At 41.2% G+C, this 22,307-nt stretch overlaps 1 protein-coding gene across 1 annotated transcript in view; it reads right to left on the reverse strand.

The window, feature by feature from the left end:
- The window catches only part of HBP1 (HMG-box transcription factor 1), a 29,730-nt gene that overhangs the window by 5,754 nt on the left and 1,669 nt on the right, over window positions 1–22,307 (reverse strand). Inside the window, exons 2-8 of the mRNA XM_047694096.1 lie at window positions 15,695–15,878; window positions 13,301–13,529; window positions 9,711–9,849; window positions 9,264–9,375; window positions 9,059–9,171; window positions 6,434–6,590; window positions 5,573–5,717 (exon numbers count right to left, since the gene is read on the reverse strand). Of these exons, the coding sequence (XP_047550052.1) occupies window positions 5,573–5,717; window positions 6,434–6,590; window positions 9,059–9,171; window positions 9,264–9,375; window positions 9,711–9,849; window positions 13,301–13,529; window positions 15,695–15,863 (1,064 nt within the window). The 5' untranslated portion in view covers window positions 15,864–15,878. The remainder of the gene's footprint in view (window positions 1–5,572; window positions 5,718–6,433; window positions 6,591–9,058; window positions 9,172–9,263; window positions 9,376–9,710; window positions 9,850–13,300; window positions 13,530–15,694; window positions 15,879–22,307) is intronic.

The following is a 22,307-nucleotide window of genomic DNA, read 5'->3' on the forward strand; positions in this document are numbered from 1 at the left end:
GAAAATTCAGATGGAGCAGCAGGCATGTACCAGGCCTGAGGACTAGCTGCTAGACAAGGCAAAGTGTGGGGGAAGGACAGTCAAAAGCGGTTGAACACACTGGGGCGCCTGGGTGGCTCATTCGGTTAAGCCTCTGCCTTCAGCTCAGGTCATGATCCCGGGGTCCTGGGATAGAGCCCCACACTGGGCTCTCTGCACAGCAGGGAGCCTGCTTCCCTCTCTCTCTCTCTCTCTCTCTGCCTACTTGTGATCTCTGTCAAATAAATAAAATCTTAAAAAAAAAATTTTTTTAAAGCGGTTGAATACAGCTAAAGGAACTTAAAATTTTGTTTGTTTACATCAAGACAGTCATGTACACATCCATCACCCCTGAAGGCCATCCATCTAGAACACAGTTTAATAACTTAGAAGTGAGAAACTTGCACTCAGCAGGCAAGTTCCGTATTTTGGCAGGTATATTCAGTTTACGTGGGCATGGAAACCAGCTATCCATATTCTCTCATTTTCCCAACAAGCTCACTTAGCGAGTATCCTTAGCCTCTCTTTAAATAAAGAAACAGGCCAAGAACGGAACAAGTACTATTTACCCCAAGACCCCACAGCTATTAAATCCAGCCCCCCATCTTTCCACCTCCAAAGCCCTTAGATTTCCTCACCAAAACCATGGTGCTCTGCCTTGCCCCTGGTAACTTCAAGGTGAACAAATGATAATCAGATTCACTGAAAATACTACCTCAAAAGTGGAGCTAATGTAGACGACAACCTAAAGATTACACCTGTCCAAGATTTCTTTTGTTCCAAATGTGTTAACACCCACTGCTTATACCTCTTCTCTTAACAGAAAACTTTTTATTTCTAGGGTTGCCTAGGTGGTTCAGTCCTAAGTGTCTGTCTTTAGCTCAGATCATGATCCCAGGGTCCTGGGATGGAGCCCCGCCTCCGGCTCCCTGCTCCACGGGAAGCCTGCTTCTCCCTCTCCCACTCCCCCTGTTTGTGTTTCCTCTCTGTGTTCAAATAAATAAAATTTAAAAAACAACTTTTATTCTAAATCTAGCCCCTACTCTCCCACTCTCTTCCTGAAACAGAAATTCTGGGAATCTATCACAACAGGTTGATATTAACTCCAGGAATAATAAGTATCTGCCTAAAGGTAAAGCAACAGGAGATCACGAATTATTCCAGAGACACGCCATTCACTGCAAACAATAAAAATGACTCCTACCGATTATCAACCACACCTATGGTTTTTTTTTTAAGGTATCACATGAAATCAACGTAAATATGACTCCAAAACCATCTGGTTTAGCGGTCAGGATTACATCAAAGAAACAATTTTGCTATCCTCAAGCCCCTCACATATATGAGAAAAACAGCAAAATTTAAAAAGCATTATAAATGAACCTGACATGGAATGATTCATCTCCACCGAAAGAAGTATTTGATTACAATTTGAAATACCAAAAGATTTAACAAAATTCTGAGGCAAGCTCATGAACTACTGAAATATGAAAACTCTACCATCTAGTGGTACGAATGGAGCCTGCCCTGTTTCCATTATGGATACAACGTCCTTAGCCTGAAATATTTAACCACAGGGTTCTGGATTTTGATGTCACAAAAGCATTAAAACAGGACCCTGACTGTCTAAAAGCAAGCCTCGAAGATCAGGAGAAGATCAGGACAGCCCGACAGCCGGACAGCGGGGCGCGCCTCACCGCGGGGAGCCCCGCCCGCACTCTCCCTGCGGCCTCCCCGCAACACCCTGCCCGCCTCGCCAGCTGTCACTCGAGCACGGAGATCCCCACAGCAGGGTCAGCTCTGTGAACCGCCAGTCTGTTAGCCACTCGCGGACCCGTCCCTCCACATGATCATTTCACAGCCGGTTTCACAGGCCGCTGCGCAGTTCATCGACCGAGTCCCGCTTCCCCAGCAGAGCCGCGCCAAGCCGGGGTGCGGGCGCAGGCGGCTCTGCTCCGCAGCTCGGTCCCCCGCGGGCCGCCGCCTCTCCCGCAGCGCACGCAGCCCACACACAGCCCCCGGGCCGGCCCGCTCCTCCTCTGGACGGGAAGCCAAGAGGCGGACCCTGTCTTCCCAAACCTTCGGTCCCCACGCCAGGGAGATAGACCGGTTTCTCGAATATTTGACGACAGAGAAGGTAAATACCGTAGAACTTAATAATGTAGGAATTTAACTGGGCTCAACCCCACCTCTTGCACTGACTAGCGGCGAGTCTGGGCAGGCAGAGGGCCACGAACCACGCGCCCCGCTCAGTTAACGTCTCTGAGAGGAACGTTCGCACAGAGCGCGCAGCTGTGCGGCCACAACAGCGTCCACGGAACTCAGCGGAGACCGGCGCCCCGCAGGCACGCACTGCGGTGTCTACTGCTACTGCAGAGGGAACCTAGACTGGTAAACAGAGCACTAAACTCGGAGTCCTCGGATGACACAGACTTGAAACCTGGTTCTGACACTAATGGCTGTTTTAGCTCCTTAACGGTGCCCCATCTCCACCCCCAGCAAAGGGAGAGGTCATCTCACTGGGCGCAGATTACCTCAGGTAACAGCCCCGGGGGCACAGACGGGCTCCTGATAAGTTTGTTAAATTCTATCTCTGGAACAGAAATGCCAACTTCAGAGTCAGAAGTGACTCTGAAAACTGCCTGATGCCTAGAAGACCGGCCTCAATTCTGTGGCTCAAACGGGCTTCTCCAAATCATGCTCTCCGAAGCTTCCTTTCCACAAATGAACTGGAAGTTGTGTTTAAGAGCTCGTCTGTGCTGACTTCTGGTCCCTACCAAGCTAAAATCTACTCAAATGTCCTCTGTACAGCAGGACCTAAGAGCTGGCCCCAAAGCTCCAGAGTCCCCGGAGTTCACCCCGGGGCTCCCTCTCAGACGAGGGTTTCTTCTTCCTGCCGTTCTTCCCCTTCTTGCCTTCCTTACACCAGGCAGCACCTCCCTTAACCCACGAAGTCAATCTAATCCACAGTGAAAATGTAGGCAACTTCATGCTTCCCAACTTTGTCATGGTTTCCCCTGGATCAAACTGCCCATTTTCCACTCCTTTATGAGGAGCAGAAGGGACCATCGTATTTTGCTTCACGCCACAGCAAAACGAGACCAATGTCCAAGGTCATCTCAGGCGTGACTGCTGCTCAGTGGGACCAAGTGATGGGAACCTAGCCATCTTGGCAAAGCGGGAGTGAGTTAGCCTAGTGTTCCTTTTCGCTTAAAGGAAAGTTTTACACCATGTAACACTGGCTAGATAAAAAAAATATATTGAACTTTTATGTTATAAAGTGTACAAATAAATGCATAAACCCACAAACTAATTAAGAAATAGAATATTTCTCTCACTAAAGTTCCACATTTGCCATCCCCCAGAGAAAAACCACTCTCCTGAACGGTTTATCATCCCCTTACTTTTTCAGTATGGTATTAGAAAAAATTCATAAACACAAGATATAAACACTACAGCAGCATCAATCATGTTAATACGTCAACTGTATCAGCACGTAACATGTAAAAGTCTTGTTACGCAGAGAAGAGTTAACACAGCAGGGGAGACTGCTCTCCCTTCGAGGGCATCCGTGCAAGGCTGGCCCTCGACCAGCATCTGGACTTAGGATTTCAAGGAGAGTTCTCATCATTCCACAACTAGTAAGAGTGGCTCATCGTGCCTAAACTGTGTGTACAAACAACATGGTTTGCCCTAAACACCTGCTTTCCTTTTGAAAGTCCGGAATCGGTACGTGCAAGGCCGAGGCAGCCTAAGAGACCAGCTCCCAGCAAAGCCCTGGCGAGAGTGGCCAACAGCTTCCCAGGCTGACGCCCCGGCCTACCCGCTGTTAGCACACGCTGCAGAGAGAGAGAGATGCACGCGTGTGTGACTCCCCTGGGAGACAAGTCCTGGAAGCCTGGCTTCCTCCAGACTTCACTCCACGTGCCTTGCCTTTTTGTGATTTTGCTTTGTATCCCTTCACCGTAAGAAATCTTAAGCATGAGTGGGACTACAAACTAAATGCTATGAGTCACCCTCCTACATCGCTGAATCCCTAACTGTACAATGTGGATTATACATACTGTGTAAAAATTACATACATGTAATTAGATTTATAATTCTCTTAGATGTATTTCCACAGAACATCTGATTCCATAAAAAGTGTAATGATAATGCATATTTCTGAGACTAATCTTACTTAACATTATTTCTAAAATTGATTCATGTTTTACAATGTATGGCTATGGCTCATTCTTCTTCCACTTATAATTCTGTCGTGTGATTACATCATTATTTATGTATGTGTCTGCAGCTGCTGAATTGCTGTAATGCATTGTTTCTACGGTTTTGCTATCCTGAGCAACACAGCTATGATCTTACATCTCTCCTGGTGCATGTCTATGAGAATTTGCTTCTCTAGGGCACATGTACTTCTCCAGGGACAACTATTACAGATATTCAGTGTTATAAAATAAAACCAAATTATCTTCCAAAGTTTCTGTGTCTCTAGAATATTCTTACCAAAATCTTAAGAATGTTTAGAGTATCAGATCTTCAAACTGTCTCATCGCTCTATAATTTTTAGAACAGTATGTATGAAGAACAATCAAGTGGCATTTAGATTCCAATCTGTAGATGTTTACTGAGCATATAACCTATGTCAGGGCCTGTGCTAGTTGCTTTTTTAAAACAATACCTCACATATCCTTTTGAAATAAAAGTATTTTATTAACATTATGTTTTATTATGTTAAAATGAATGAAATAAAACCTAGGCCAGCAGGAATTCTGAATTCTCCACTTAATAATTATCTTAAAGAAAAAAATGAGTTTTAAAATGCCAGATACCTACACACACTTTCTCTGGTTAATCCCTAGGTGTAGGTAACTCACAACCCCAGTCTGCCCAGGCCTGAGGGACTTCCAGGGTCATGGACCTTTCAGTGCTAAAACCAGAAAAGGTGCACACAAACTGAACACAGCTGATCACATCAGCCTTCCTGAGTGTCAGGACACCTGCATACTTACTTTTTGTTCTCAGGAAAAATCACTTTCCTCTTTAAGATTTTCCAAATGTCAATTTTTCACTATTTTTACTATTTGTTAATTCATGCAACTAATGCCCTTGGTTGAAATGAATATTAAAAGAAACAGTTAAGAAAAGATAACAATTAATTACAAAAAAAAAACATTATTAGGAGACTTGTGGTCTGGTGAAAACAGCTGGCTGGATATAGCAATTTTTTATACATATAACTATTATATATATAACTATCAAAACACTCATCTCTATAGTTCTTGGTCACATAACATATGGTATTTTTCCTAATCTAATATCAAATATTTTATGAACTCCCAGGTTTCCTATATGACTACTCTGTGAAAAGCTCCACTTGAATTATTATTTTATACTACCTATTTTTTTCATTTAATCATGTACATACTTCCTCTAAGTAGTCCTTTTATAATTCTTAAATCTTTTAGGTTTACTCTCCTAAATATCTGACTTAGCAATCATTAAAGAGATTAAAGGTAAAAATTAACAGAAAAAAAAAGAATTAACCCAGTGTTACCTTTTAAATGTATCAAAAACACCTGAATCATCAAAATTAATGGCATCGGGGTGTCCAGGAGGTAGACATACATCACCAATATGAATTTCACAACATGGAATGCCATGCTGTACCACAGTCAAGCTTGGGTAAAATGATGACCAACCTAAAATTAAATCAAACAGCAGTTACATAAAGGATAGAGATGGACAGAAGGGACCCTAATTATTTATTCTATGATATAACTATCACTTCCGAGCCTTAAAAATAAAAAGTTATTAGTTAAGTCCCAGATTTTTAACATATCCTTTATCTTTGCCAAAAAGCAAGTCCAAGTATTTTCTTCAAGCGATGCAAAAGCTCTCCAAAACTAGTTTAATTCAGCATTTTATTAATACACTGATTTCATCAATCAGCACTTCCAGCAATTTACAAGATAGTAAGTGATAGATGATGATGACTGAGATCATGAAATATATTGCCTCTGAATTATCATTTTTAACATGGTGTTGTTATAACAGATCTCAGAAAAGTGACTCACATATATAGCATATCTGGTAATCCTAAACCAAAATGCAATTACTGGAATATTCCATTCCCCAAACTATACCAAGATAACAGAGAGCTGCTTATATAGTGTGCTATGCGAGTCTAAGAGTTCCTACCCATGGGAGGGACAGCCCGGCCTAACTCCTGCTAAAACGCATACACATCAGTAGGTATTATGATAAGGCACTTCCTGTGGTAGTTCTCTGAAGTTTGAAAGAAGTTCGCCCTTCAAGTTTTTTTTCTTAATCATCAAAGAATTGTGACACAAGACATAGTTATAGATTTAAGAAGCTTTCTTTAAAAAGTTACTATAAATTCAAATTGAAGCCCTACCTTTATTTTTAACATAGAAAGGGTGGTCCAGCTTACACTCTACAGTAAGTAAGCCATCTTCCACTGTACCGGGATCAAAAGTCAACTTCAGTACAGACTCGCCAAATGATACACTTTCTTCATGTGATAACAACTTTAGACCATCAGAACCATAGCCCTGAAAATACATGCATAGAGTGAACAAACAGGCAAATTTTAATTCAACACACAGTGAAGTTCCTATTACATGTAAGACTGTGGAAAAGGTCACAATAAACAAGACAGGATCCCTGCCTGTAGGGTCCTTGCTTTCCACCCAGTGATGAAGAAAGGCTCATCTATAAATCACTACCGTGTAAAGCAGACTGGAATTAGCACTTTAAGTGAAGTGTAAACGATGCTAATGGACTTTAATGAAGGGAGGTATAAACTCCAAGAGAGACTAGGAAGAGCTTTCGGCTCCCATGGAACTGGGATTTAAAGGAATGAAACCCAGAAGGTAGAAGAATGTGCCTCAATGCCAGGAACAGCTGAAACTGGTGCCTGCTCTGGAGAGTGCTGAGTATTTGCTAGAAATACGGGCGAGTTCAGAGGTGAGGCAAAGAAGCCCAAGAAGGAGAGGCCAGTTAGTAAGGTGAAGAGTCTTAATTAAGGACAGGGGAAGTGCCCAAACCTTCCTTTGAGAGGGTACTGCAAGTCAATGAAAGTATTTTACTAACAACGGTCCACTTTAAGATGTTATAAAGTCTGCAGAATAAAAGGTGCCTCTGGGGGGCGCCTGGGTGGCTCAGTGGGTTAAGCCGCTGCCTTCGGCTCAGGTCATGATCTCAGGGTCCTGGGATTGAGTCCCGCATCGGGCTCTCTGCTCAGCAGGGAGCCTGCTTCCTCCTGTCTCTCTGCCTGCCTCTCTGCCTGCTTGTGATCTCTCTCTGTCAAATAAATAAATAAAATCTTTAAAAAAAAAAAAAAAAGGTGCCTCTGGTATCCAATTTCTTTGAAGACATGAGGAAAGAAACCCATTAGTCTTATTCGACAAGGGCTGCAGTGGTAGAACCAGGCTAAATTTAAATTCAACCAATATGTGAGCAGTGGGCACATGCCAGGTGCTAGGTTCTGGAAACACATTAACTACACAGGATCCCTACCCTTAAATTCACAGAGAAACCAAGGAGACCGACAGGCCACCGGCAGGCTTTAGTGCACAACCGTCCCTCCACTAGCGGGAGGAAGAAGTGACAAAGGAGAGAAGGGTAACTGCAAAGCATCTTTAGGGAAAAAGAACTGATCCGCTAACTATGGATGGGGGAGAGGAACAGTCAACTTCTTGGTTTTTAATCTACCAATCAAGAAGATTAACAGTATGTTTAGAAGAAGGGAGGGAAAGGAGGCCAAGAAGAAGAAAGGTGGGTCCAGTCTCTGTTATACTAACAAGTCAAGCATAAAGGACTGGTTGATAGCCACGTGCAGATGTACAACATGCGGGGGAAGGCTACAGCCATATATTTTGTTTAAAAAAAATTACAGAATCTTCTCATTCTTAGGGTTATGAGACAACCAAATGAATCCAGCCCCATTTTACAGATCAGGAAGCCAACATGCAGCAGGCTTGATAGTCCGCCTAACATCAATCACACACAGCTGCTGAAGAACCAGAACCAGAGCTCAGGTCTATGTCGAACAACAGAGCGCCTTCCACAGGCCCACCAAGGAGCTGCTGCTGACCATATGGGCACATAGGAAATGGTGAAGAAGTGCCAAGGGGCAGAACCTTCTCTCACACTCAGCACCATGGGCAGAGAAGCCACCAGTCACAGAGACGGTGACAGTAGGGACCCGGATCCCTGCCACGCTACACAAATCAAGAGAAGACGACTCACTGAGTTGCAAAGATGCCAAACAAAGCAAGAAGTCTCTCTAGAAATCAGAATGAAGCTAGGAACCTTTGAGACAATTTGAGCAGAATGGCAGAGGCCGAAGTCAGACCAGACAAACTTCATTACAAGTGAAGAGCAACAAGAGGGGAACTGAAAGGCAGCTGAGTCGGGACTATTTCTCTCTAGACTCAACAGTAAGTAACAGCAGGATCAAAACAGGAATTTTAAACAAGCACAGTTCACATGCCCAACTTCTCTGCCTACAGTGGAGATGGAGAATTTCGAGATTTCAAAAATTAAGATTTTAAAGATACCAAATGACATTTCTCTGACTGCTGCCACCTATTGCTTTTGCTCATCAACTTAAAAAATGCCAGTATTTTATCAGATCATTTAGAAAGTAACTTAATATAATCAACTCTCAATTATCCATTTGGGAATTAACTCCTTTGTACATTACCTAAGAAAAAGCCTTGGTTCATTTGTTCATTTTATTTTAAATGCCAGTTTAGTTTCCCCCAACACAGAACATACAAAAACAGCTAAGAAATACATCTTTTTCCCACCTAAGAAAGCATGATTACAAAGGTAAGCCTTAAGTCACTGCGGCACTCCATCTGGCTGAGCCGTAACACAGAGTCACAAAACCTCTTCCTAAAATGTAAGATGTCACTTAGGCACGAAAGTAAACAGAGAATGCTCCTATAGATTAGTAATGAGCCTAGGTTGCCTTCTGAAAGACTTGGAAAAGTTTTACGAATTTTAAATCCACCTTGTGAGTGCCCACTTGGAGATCCTCCTCATTATCACAGCCTTCAGTTCTAGCAAAATCTTCAACATCCTGCCATTCCTTATTGCTTCTCTTATGAAAGCACAGTCGTGTCCCTGAAGTTTAAGTAAAAAAAAAAAAAAAAAAAATTAGGTATGTGCCTAGCGTGCTACCCCAGTCAGCTATAAAAATTCAAGCATTCTTTCACCTTTCAGAAAACAGTGCCAAGCAGTCGAAGGCCAGGAATTACACCAGCCCAAATCATCATCATCGGAGAGGGAGGACATGCAGAAAATGCCAGATTCTGACTCACTATTTGCCTATGGAGAAAAACATCAGAAACTTTTTTATTTTGTAACATATTCTGTTAATATCTGTCTTTATCTCAAGGTCTCTCTCTCTCTCTCCCCTCCTGAATGGATAACTTAAACTGTAAACTTGGGGAAAAAAATGCCTTTGAAAACTAAACTTTTTGGAAGTTTTGGTTCAACATACGTTCCCACTGGTAACAAACATAAAATGGAATCCCGATCGCTAGAACAGTGAGACAATTTCCCAGCTGTACGTGCTTCATAAGTACTTCTGAGAAAAGGAAAGTTAACATATTTCAACTGTTGTGCAAACTCCGTAAGTTTATGCTCATGAACACACTCACCCTTTCGTGTCTGACTGGTGTTTCCTCCTTCCAGTGATGATGAGGGAAGGCTGGCTCGCTCTTAGAAGAGGACACGGGTGGAGGGCGTGCATAGGAATGTAAACTTTTGCTAGTAGCTATGATGTGTACAGGAGATGATCTAAAATAAGGGAGCAGTTTTAACCATAAAGCAGAGGTCCTTACAGATCTTTCTTTTTGATGAAAAGAATTTCATATTCCTAATACCAACTTACACATATAAGACACTTATGGAAAACACTAGTAAAGACTTCAAGATTTCACTTGTAGAACACTATTCCTTAACTTCTTACCCAAGCCTTCTTCACACATGCTAAGTACCATTCTTTTTTCAAATTTAGCCATGTATTTTTAAGTTCCAAATTATTTGTTCCTTTATTCAGACGTTTTTACATCAGTAAGTAGACACAAACATGCAGACCCTCACTCATGAAGGCTCATATGCAGGGCTCCCTGTCCATTTCTCTCCTCTATTTTGACTCAGTCAGTATGAACAGGGCATCTAAGCTGAACGGGACCAATGCAGAACCCTCCACCTACCAACCACCTGTCACCAGGCAGATGAAATAAACTACCTGAAGCTAAAACGTTTCAACTTATTATAGCAGAAAACAGCTTATTTGCAACTTCTTGTAACAGACACTATTTCTTGTTTTCTGATACAAACATATGGAAAAGCATCTACTCATAAGGCTAGTTATTCTCCCCCAGGACCACCTTAGAAAAAGGCCAACCCTTCCAGGAAGGGGGAGCAGTAGGCAGCCTGCCCAGCCAGGGTGAGCGGCACCATGCACTCAGCTCAGGAGTTCGGAAAGCAACAGGGAGGAAGACTGCAGGCTCTGGGAGACCAACCCACCCGAAGGGCCCACATCAGGACAGTTCTCGGAGGTGCCAAACAGGAAGGAATCTGGGTCATAACAGAGCAAAGTATGTGCATGTCTGTACTAACCCTCTTAGCTGGTTAAAGGGGGAGGGACATCTCACTTTCCAGGTCTTCCCTTACTCCCTGAGAAATTGTGTTAGCCCCACGATTTTTATTTTATCCTTTCTAACACTTTTTCATTATGCCTTTGCAGAAGTTACTTTTTGATAAGGGTCTATAAAACTATGCTTTCATGTTCTGTCACTTCTTAAATAAAAACCCCTTAGGGGCGCCTGAGTGGCTCAGTCAGTTAAGCGCCTGCCTTCAACTCAGGGCATGATCCCTGGGTCCTGGGATGGAGTCCTACTTTAGACTCCCTGCTCAGCCTGCTTTTCCCTCTCCCTGCGCTCCCCCTGCTTGTGCTGTCAAATAAAATCTTGAAAAAAAAAAAAAAAACTCTCCAGTTCTGGATTTCAAAATACAAATACTGTTTTTTGTTTTAAGATTTTATTTATTTATTTGACAGAGAGAGAGAGCACAAGCAGGCAGACTGGCAGGCAGAGGGAGAGGGAGAAGCAGGCTCCCTGCTGAGCAGGGAACCCAACTCGGGGCTCGATCCCAGGACCCCAGGATCATGACCCGACCTGAAGGCAGCTGCTTAACCAACTGAGTCACCCAAGCACCCCAAACATTTAGACCTTTATGATATTAGAAAATGGCCAGACTGCTAAATGTCCTTAAATATATCCGTGCCTTCAGGACTAATAAAAGAAATTGGGGTTTATTAGTTCTTCTGTTGAACCATTTAAGGAGAAGTAACAATGCAATGTTCTAAAATGTGTATGGCCTAAACATTCTGTAAAAATTAACATGCCATACGTGTCTGAAACACCCAACACCGCTGGTCTCTTCACCCCTCTACCCCATGCAGGGGTAATGTAAATGGTAACTGACCTTAACCCCTTGGCAGAATTCAGACACACTACAAGAAGCTGCATGAACAGCCGCTGACAGTGTGAGGAGGCAGGCCAGACAGCAGAGCGTGACTCTTGGTCTTGTTCCCCAGGAGGAAGGGAAGCACAGAAGATGCTGCAGAGAATAAGTTTCTATCTTTGGGGAACTACTCCTTTATGTTTTTATTTATATCGATTATCTTCTGAGGGGTTTACTCAACTTTCCGTGAGCTACATTATTAATTCTCTTAAGTTTGCTGTTACAAAATAAATAAAGTGTTATCACTAAACTAGGAAAAAAAAAGTCCAATAGGAAAGTCAGGGTTGGTTTGTTTTTCATTATAAACAAATTTTTAGCTTTTTATTGTTTTTAAGGATTTTATTTATTTATTTGACAGAGAACACAAGTAGGCAGAGAGGCAGGCAGAGAGAGAGAGAAGGGGAAGCAGACTCCCCGCTGAGCAGAGAGCCTGATGCGGGGCTCGATCCCAGGACCCTGGGATCATGACCTGAGGCGAAGGAAGAGGCTTTAACCCACTAAGCCACCCAGGCGCCCCAATTTTTAGCTTTTTGACTATTTTTTCTTTCTCGGAAATTTCCCATGGAATTAAACTGAGAAATTTAGTTAACTAAATTGAATTTGTCCTAATGGAGACCAACATCCCACTGAACAGAGGAAAAACAAAATAATTTAATGGGTTGCAAGAAAACCAGGGTTTCACACATGAAAAGTTTATTTTTTAGCAAAGAATTACATTAAGTTAGAAGCACTACCAAAATTCAGTTATTCCTACATCACCTCATATGGACTATATAGTCTGTCTACCCACACGAGTACAAATCTGCTTCTCTCTCCTACAAACTATCATATTTATCTAGGTATTTTCACATAATTTTCTTTCTTTTTTTCTTCTTTTTTAAGATTTTATTTATTTATTTGATAGAGAGTGAGAGAGAGAATAACAGGGGAGAAGCAAACTCCTCATGGAGATGGGAGCCCAATGAGGGACTTGATCCCGGGATTTCGGGATCGTGACCTGCGCCGAAGGCAATCGCTTAACCAACTGAGCCACCCAGGTGCCCCGTCACATAGATAATTTTCTAATTTTAGGGATAATTAATGAAACATTACCCACTGAGGTCTCTCTAGGAATTTTAGTTCAAAGCTTCCACAATTTCATAGCACGAACAACTCATTTGCAGAAAATTTAGTCTGGGTATATGAAATAGTGGTGTTCACCAATGGCAGTCCACTTTTATGATGTTCTAGATTTAACATTAGCAATTATAGTTTTCACGAACAGGTAAGGTAACGTAAGGTTACATACACTGTGGAAGAAATAAACCTAGACCAAAAGGAACCAAACTCAAGGTTGCTAAGATTTTAAAATAAAACATTTATTACAACTATGGTTTTTTAGACATAGTATAATTTTCATTTCTATAAGCCTAAGTATCTAATAAAAGTATTTCTTGGTCTGGTTTATTTTTGATGACTTTAATATACTTACAAATATTTTTGACTCTGCGGTTCTCATCCCTTTTATCTACTTCTCAAAAGTATGAAGTCATGATACCAGGTGAAAAAGCTCTGTAATCACTACAGAACAAAGAACCTAACTCGAATGACTTATAAATTCTAAATTCAGTAAACCACGCATTAGATGGTTAATAGTATCATTACTTTTTAAACTAGAAAAAAAATAGTTCTCTGTAATGACAGACATTTTCAGTAACAATATAGTCAGTGTTCCCACCTGTTGTAGAACGAGCACTGCATAAGTGGGCTCTCCGGGCTGGTGGCGATATTTGCTAATTCAGTCAGCCAATCCACCTCATTTTCACCATAAGTATTTTCTGTTATGTCTGAGGTATTTTGGTTCCAAGATGGTCTTGGATATTCTTGATGTGAAACATCTGAACTTAGCTGGTATATGGCAGATTGGGTAGGATCACTCTGAACAGCCTGAAGTTCAGGGAGGTCATCTGCAAGGAAACACACTCAAAATTATAAAAAGGAAATTGCTAATACAGGGAATAATGTTAAAAATTACAGCTGGAAGAGAAGTCCTTAAATGTAGCTAATTAATTCTGTGGGAAGTATAAATTTGAAATGTTTTCTTGGATGAGGATGTTTTGATCTAAAAAATGACACCTTCTACATTCAAGGGTCAACAGAGCCTGACAGAAAAGAGACCTCTTCCCAGACCAGAAAAAGTTTGTGTCTTCTAACTTTTTTTTTTTTATAGCTCACCTGGCATTAGTCCATAGGCCACCAAAGATGTTTTTAGGTTAACATGTTAATGAGGAAAAAGGCATTTTATGTACACACATGGGTTTACTCCTGTTCTTTATTACCCTGTTACGGAAGATTACTGCAATAATGAGAACAATTTTTAAAGATGAGATCAATAGTTCATATTATAAGTTTTAGGTACTACTTATTCAACTTAATCTATGCTGAATTCTTTCTTTTGACTGAAAAATTCTAAACTCAGTAATAACTATTGGTTATGTTTTCTTAAGGGTGTGTTCCCAAGGCTCATGTACACACCACTGCTATGAACGCCAGCGAAGACTGAATTCTAAAAAACCAGTATTAAAAAAAAAGAAAAAGGAGAGAAGAAAAAGCATCTTACAGGCCTTAAAAAAAAACTTCATGAAACACACCTACAACAAACTGCAGATCCACTGGGTCCCTTCAATATGTAAAACAGAATATTCTTCTAGCCTTAGGAGTCCTGGTCAGCTGTTACTATAAAGTACAGACACAGAATTCTTACTCAAGGCAGACATCTCAGAACAGCCTATTGAAGCCGAAATGTCTTACCTTTTTTTTTTTTAAATATTTATTTATTTATTTGACAGACAGAGATCACAAGGAGGCAGAGAGGCAGGCAGAGAGAGAGAGGAAGGAAACCAGGATCCCTGCTGAGCAGAGAGCCCGATGCGGGCTCGATCCCAGGACCCCGGGATCATGACCTGAGCCGAAGGCAGAGGCTTTAACCCACTGAGCCACCCAGGTGCCCCCGAAATGTCTTACTTATTAAGTATTAATTCAGGATATCCACTCAGAAAACGGAGTAGAAGCCATCCCCATTTCACTGAGCAGCTGAAAAACATCACATTACGCAAACTCCGCCCTGTAACTCTCACACTGGCCTAGCTATCCCCCTTTCACCACCGCTGACGCCCTTCTTGGACCAGCACTTCTTTAGTTACTGCATAGAAAGAGTTCATTTGTCTTTCAAGCTCAGGAAATTAACTGCTTTTAAACCCAAGCAATGAGGAGGGGTGCGAGTTTTTGCCACCCACTGGCCCTAACTTCCTGATTTCCTCCTGAAACTGGTGGGTTGGTGGAGAAGCAACTACCCGAACAAATGGGCGCTCCGTGCTTAATGGCACCCACCACTTGGTGACTCACAGGGCCCAGCAACCCGTCCGCATTCAAGCAGGAAATGTCCCAAGACCTGCAGTATCTCCAAATTCCCAAAGAGCGCAGCAGCACACAGTCTCCTCTGTCCTATCCCTGGTAAAGGGATGATGATCACGGCCTCTCGGGGGTTTGCGAACATTTCAGCAAGCCGGGCATTAAATGCAGACAGAGCCAAGCTGAAAAGCAGGGCCACAAGCCCTGGCTGCTGACTCTTCAATACCAACCTCCTAGCAGTGCAATTCCAAGTCCTACCTGCACAAATCTACACACTTCTACCGGCCACACATCCCGAGGGCAGCTTGGCGGCACTGATGACCATAAATGACAGATCCTCCAGTTTCAAGGGTCCACTATAACCTGCCCATCGCAGCCACAAACCAGCCGAGCACAAAGTACTGAGCTCACCAACAGGTTTCAAAAATCACAGGAGCCACACACAGGAGGTGTTTCCGGAGGTGTTTAATGGCCCGACCTTTACCCTTTACCCAGGACAGTGACTTACTTTGATAATTTGTAAATGAGTTTCGATGATGACCATAAACAGCCCAAAGTTATGTTGGTTTTAAGTAATATTTTACAAGCAGTAACAGTAGAATGCTGAAAACTCCTAAGGTACAAAAACTTCACATACTTTGAAGCGGTTTAAGGTAGGTGGAGAAGTGGACCAAACAGAATATGAATCTCAGACTCCTAAAAAACTTTTAATTTTGTTTACCAAGCTCCATGTGTTCATCACAGGAGTTGTATCCAGGTGAGGAGGGCAAGTTTTCATTACACTGCAGCAACTCCAATGAGTCGTTCATGCCTGAAGCGCGCTTGTCCATCACCAGCAGGAGTTTCTGTACTGCATTAGGCATCTGATTTGTCTTCACTTCCCACACCATGTTATGGTGCTCCGACTTCAAATAAAAATAATAAAGGAAAAACGTCAAGTCGTGTGATCTGGAGATTACAGATTATCAAATCCGTCAGAGGCTCATAATGTTACATCTTTAACGTAATCATGTATTGCCATCTGTATCCCCCTCAAATCCCTAAAGGATTTCTAAAAGCAGGCAGACTCCCTGACCATGTAGTCAGCACTAAATTATACCCAAATCCAAAAGGATTCATATCTTAAATTTATTAATACTCTTTTCTTTAAGGTGCCTCGTTAGCAAAGTAGGTAGTGTGTCAGTCTCAGTATTTTCTTTAATAGAATAATAGCACTATTCTATATACTTTTTTTTTTTTTTTTTAATTTGACAGAGAGAGATCACAAGTAGAGAGGCAGGCAGAGAGAGAGAGAGGGAAGCAGGCTCCCTGCTGAGCAGAGAGCCCGATGCGGGACTCGATCCCAGGACCCCGAGATCATGACCTGAGCCGAAGGCAGCGGCTTAACCCACTGAGCCACCCAGGCGCCCCTATTCTATATACTTTTATTTCTTTAAGAAACTCTGAGACCCAAATGGACCAAGAAAACCATTTTCTCAACTTGTATCTTCAAATTTAAAAGAAAATTAACAAACAAAAAAAAGGGAAAAGAATATTAACAAACTTTCCTCAGTTAAATTTTTTAAAAAAGGGAAGAAATATTCTATTTTTTTCACTTTTGAAGATTCTATTTCAATTTCTCTATTTACCCACTGTGTTATTTTGTTCTCTTATCTGAAAGTAAAGTTTAACATACTTAAAATAACATTAAGAGTTTCTTAAAATGGCCATATAATACACTTCTCAAAAAAAAATGCTATGGTTTCTTTTTTTTTTTGCCACGTTTTCTTTATGAAAGTTTGGTACCTAGCCATCATAAAAAGGTACCTGTCCTTATTATTTCTAAAATGAGTAATAATCATAGGAAATTTAAACAAATAGTAAATCTATCCTCATCTTAAGCCTATAAAACTATCACAAGGAAGAAAATAACATAGATTTATATACCTACATAATTTCTAGTAAAGTCTACCAACTAAATTTTGTTGTAAAAGTAAAATTGTGTTTATACCATTTATACTCTGCCTTTGGACAATGATCAAATTGGTTATTTAACTGGGCTGACAGCAGCAGGAATATTACCTGATTTCTCAGGCTTTACTCCAAAGCTCATTTAAAAGAAAAAAAATACTAATACACACAAGAAAACTAACATGACATAGTTTTACCCCAAAATAAAACAATAAAATATACTGCAATTTAAAGTCACTAGAAATCTTGTACTCTAGCCTCTGGTGATCAAAAATGCAGTGGAAAGATGTTAACTGCTCAATATTTATACCAGAACTTTCTAAGCCATGACACAATCACCAACAAGCACTGGCAACACTGACAAATTTTTTTCTCCAAAGGCTTTTTCATGATCTTTTTATTATGAAATATGTTTTCCTAACTGTAAAATACATAATCACTGTGGGGGAAAAAATGGAAAAAAAGAAATTTTGGGGCGCCTGGGTGGCTCAGTGGGTTAAAGCCTCTGCCTTCGGCTCAGGTCATGATCCCAGGGTCCTGGGATCGAGCCCCGCATCGGGCTCTCTGCTCGGCGGGGAGCCTGCTTCCCTCTCTCTCTGCCTCTCTGCCTACTTGTAATCTCTGTCTGTCAAATAAATAAATAAAATCTTTAAAAAAAAATTTTTTAAAAATAAAAAAAGAAATTTTTTAATAAAGAAAAAATTACTTTTTTTTTTTTAAAGATTTTATTTATTTATTTGACAGAGAGAAATCACAAGTAAGCAGAGAGGCAGGCAGAGAGAGAGGAGGAAGCAGGCTCCCTGCTGAGCAGAAAACCCGATGTGGGGCTCGAACCCAGGACCTGGGATCATGACCTGAGCCGAAGGCAGCGGCTTAACCCACTGAGCCACCCAGGCGCCCCAAGAAAAAATTACTTTTTAAAAAGAGATTTACTTATTTATTTTAGAGAGACAGAGAAAGAAGGCTTCTATGGGTGGGGAGGGGGGAAGGAGCAGAGGGAAAGAATCTCAAGCGGATTCCCTGCTGAGTGCGAAGCCCTATAGGGAGCTGATGTCAGGATCCTGAGATCACGACCTGAACCAAAATCAAGTGTCAGAGGCTTAACCGACTGAGCCACCCAGATGCCCCAGGAATACTGACTTCTAATCCCACCAACCAGATTTAGATACTGTTAACATTTTGGTATATTGTTTTACAATCCAATCTCTTTTTCATGCAGACACCTACAATCATGCATTTTCCTCCATACTTTGTATTATACATAATTGATACACTTTTCCTTAGCTTAAGTTCATAAGCATTTTCCTATGTCACTAATTTTTCTTACAGATTGATTTTACATAGTTCCATAATATACCAAAATTTCCTTATCTCTCCTACTACTGAACACACTATTCCCAGATTTTTCACTCTTCTAAATAAGTTTGAATCTTCAAAAAAATACCTGCTTATATCAGATTATTTCAGATTTCTGGAGACACATTAGTAGGTGAATGGCAATTAAACATCTTATGGTTCCCACTGCATGCAGCTAAACTGCCTGCTGCCTTACTTATTTCTAACCTTCTACTTCCGGTTCTCTCTGCCTACACCCCTCAAAAATGACCCACATCCTAGCCACTGTTTTAAGAGTCTTACTCAACAGTGACAAAGATGTTCTATGGAGTAGTGAAAAGGGCACTGGGTCAGATGTAAGGAGTCATGAGTTTTGATTCTAGCTTGACCACTTACTAAATATCTGATCTAAGCGACTAAGCTTCTCACTGACTCAGTTATCTTCATCTGTCAAACAGCTGCTCTACTTTCCTCCTAGAGGGGATGGGAGGATGAACTGAGACACAGTGAGTCAAAGAAATGTAAACTCTTCTTTACAAAATGTTTTATCCCTAGACTGACGCAAGGCAACCTTCCACGTACTCTGGGTACTTAACATCCTAAATAGAACAGTTACTGAAAATGTTAATGACAGGAGACCAGAGAGCTCGTTTATTCGGCTTCAACAATTTCCTCCCTCAGAAATATGACAAGTTATCCAACACATCGCAATAAAAGTCACCAGTCATGCCATTACTGCAGGCAAGTAACAGTTCATCTAGAAGATGTCCAAGGCATTTGCAAGAAATGGAACTTTTCCAGTTCAGTACAATTTATTATCTACTAATTAATCACAGTCTTACCATATGGTTAAGAGCAAATCTGCTGGCGTATAACAAGTAATCTCCTACAAAACTGGTAGCAACAGAAGATGTGCTAACACAAACTGATTTCTCAAGCAGAACTGGCCGAATCATTATTCTGAACCTCCACTTCACAATGCAAAAATCAAGCAAACTTTAGCTAGATCAGTGATTCTCAAGCACGGGATTATGTGTGGTTCGAACAAAATGATGCCTAGGCCCCACCTCCAGAGAATATGATTTCTTTGGTCTGGGGTATGACCCTGTGAGCTGGTTTCTATTTATTTCATTTCCAAAGAATACCAGGTGCACTGTGAGAACAAGTGAGCTAAAAATGATTACTAAATTCCTTTTTATTTAAATATACATATTCATTTATTTAATATACATTATATACAAGACACTAAACTAGCTGCAATGTTGGGCCTCAATGATGAACAATTTGCCTTCAATCTCAAGGAATCTATACTTTAGTGGAAACATATAAGCAAATTACCACAGTTCTACAGAACAGGGCTCGGCCACAAATGGGTAAAAAGGAAGGAAGAAAAGCCTTCCAACGAGAGAAACTCACATGAGCAAACTTGAAGAGTCTGCAAAAAAATGGATAAAATAAAAACAACACAGAATCCAGTATCACCAGAAGGGAGGCTGGCCTTGTGTGTCTTGTGGTCATGGATATGAAGGCAGGAAAGGTAGACTGCACCAGCATCTTCAATCCTAGTTTACAAAAACTGGTTTCTTTGTTTTTGGTACACAAGAGTAAGGGCTCTGAAATTAGGCTGAGTTTATAATCAGATTTACGACTTATTAGCTAGGTGTCCTGGACAATCTACTCAAAATCTTTTTGCCTTGTTTGTAAAATGGAAATAAAAAAACACCTACGTAGTTTGTTGTAAAGACTCAGTGAGCTAACAAATGTAAAAAGCTTACAGTAGTACCTAACACAGAGCAAACCCTCAACGCCGAGTGGCTACTATTTTTATTAGCAATTACCAGACAAAGGGGAATCACTGAAGATTTTTGAACAGAGGTCTGATGTGATCGGAACTATAAACATTCTCTTTGAGCCTATAAAACAAATCATACTGAAACATGGTATAAGTATGCAGAAACATCTACAACTCATATTTAAGGGAAAATACATTAAAAACAGTGTATTCTCATTCCCAATTCGATAGCCATCTGCTCCCAGCTTCCTTTGCAAGAGTTGTTATAAAAGAAAATTGGTAGTATCAATGCAGATTCCTTATTGAGCAATGCCTAAGACATGAGAGGAACTAGTCACTCTGAGTTCTTTGAACAGCAAGTGTTCCCAGTTTAGGCAGCAGGTTTGAAGTCTTTTCATGGAAAATATTCCAACATCTTAAGTGTACACAACACAATTTAACCTTAGTGACTCAAACTCCTTGCGAACATCTATTGTACTATGCTTCACGAGATGTGATCTGCAAAAGCCAGCCAGTGACAATCTTAAACTTGACCATTTTCTCATCTTCTCTTGCTTATGAAGTTCAGAGGTCACACTGTACCTATGTATCTCCTCAGCGCCACCCTTCAGTGTACAAAACAGAGGCGCTCCGGAATCCACGGAAGCAGAGTTGCAACTCTTCTTATCCTCCCCTTCCCTCTGCAGAACTTTTTGGCTTTCTCCGTTCTCCAACTAGATTTTCTCTTCCCCCGTCAGTGGGTCTTGCACTGTCCCCGCTCACCATTTACAGTACACTAACGTCTCCACAACTTCTGTCGGTTCTTCAGCCCCTTGTTCTTGTGATCTACCAACATCCCCTCACAATATTCTTATAGGAAGCTGGGGAAAAAACATTTCAGTTTCAAAACAGAGCTACTGCCTACTAACAAAATACTCACCAAGTATTTGTTGAATGTGAACTCTATGTGTGTGCTCCTCTCACTGCTCAAGGCTATCAAACCATGGTCTTGAGATAATGCAGGAAGTGCTTCAGCAAGCCTACTGCACAGTAAATGGGAGCCCAGTCCTAAGTCAAAAGACTGGAGGTTCCCTCCCGCTCACCATGGAATGTGAGGCAGGCCACTTAACCTCGGCCTCACAGCACCTGCACTTATCTCAATGGGCTATTGGAAGAATTCAGTAAAATAAATGAAAACAAAATTCAAATCCCTAAATGAATGTAAATTTTTTTGTCTCAGACTTTTCTCTGTCAAACTATTTGAGGGAAGCAAGACCTCTGATACAGTAATAAAAAAATACCAAAAGGGTCCGTTCTCAAAAATTCTCCCCCGCATACATTACGCCAATTAGACATTCATTTTGATAAACAAGCTTCTCTTTCAAATATCTCCTGGTAGAGCTAACCCTATTGTTCATTCATACTTTTGCATACGGCTTTGGTATTACAGGATTTGACATAGCTTGCCTTGTACTGCGGCTAACTCTGCAACTACACCAGGGATTCTCAAAAGGGAAGAGTAAAATTCTCCATCAAGCTGTGCTTTGAAATGGCATGTCCAGCATTACAAATTTTTATTGGGTGGACTTGGAAGTTTCTATTGCTTTTGTTTGCAAACTGTTGTAAATATCCAACAAATCTTACAGAGGTGGAGAGAACCAGAAATAGCTAAATCTCCATGAATGGACAAGTAGGAAATTGGGTTTTACTAACTGCCTACCTCCTGTGTACAGAGCATTTGATTTCCTTTAATTCCATAAAAACCTCAGAACAGCTCTGTGAGCAGTTATGGATGAGGAAAACAGCACTCTGACAACTGAATGTGACCATTTTCTTCTTGAAAAGAGCCAAAAGGCATAGACAAGAGAGGAGAGACTCCCACTTACAAGTGCCCATTGGTCCCTAAATCCTTAGCTTTCCATCCTCAAGGATATCATGGAAAGGATTTCTTTAAGTCCTCCCCTAATCCCAAAGGACTTTTTTACCAAGCTCAAATTTTGGGGGGATGGGGGGGAGGTGACAGAAGGTTATGCTCAATTAATTTAGATCTCTGACATGAGAAATTGAGATATTTAGATTACAGTGGTCGCCCCTTATCCAAGGTTTCCCTCTCAGTGGATTCAGTTACCCAAGGTCAACCCAGTCTGGAAACAGTTAATTCTTCTGCTGACCTAAAGTCAGAAGGTCAACAGCAGCCAAACTAAGTCACAATGCCTAGGTCATTCACCTCACTTCATCTCACCACATAGGCATTTTATCAGCTGACGTAATCACAAGG

Source organism: Lutra lutra, chromosome 11 (assembly GCF_902655055.1).
Source record: "Lutra lutra chromosome 11, mLutLut1.2, whole genome shotgun sequence".
Taxonomy (NCBI): Eukaryota; Metazoa; Chordata; class Mammalia; order Carnivora; family Mustelidae; genus Lutra; species Lutra lutra.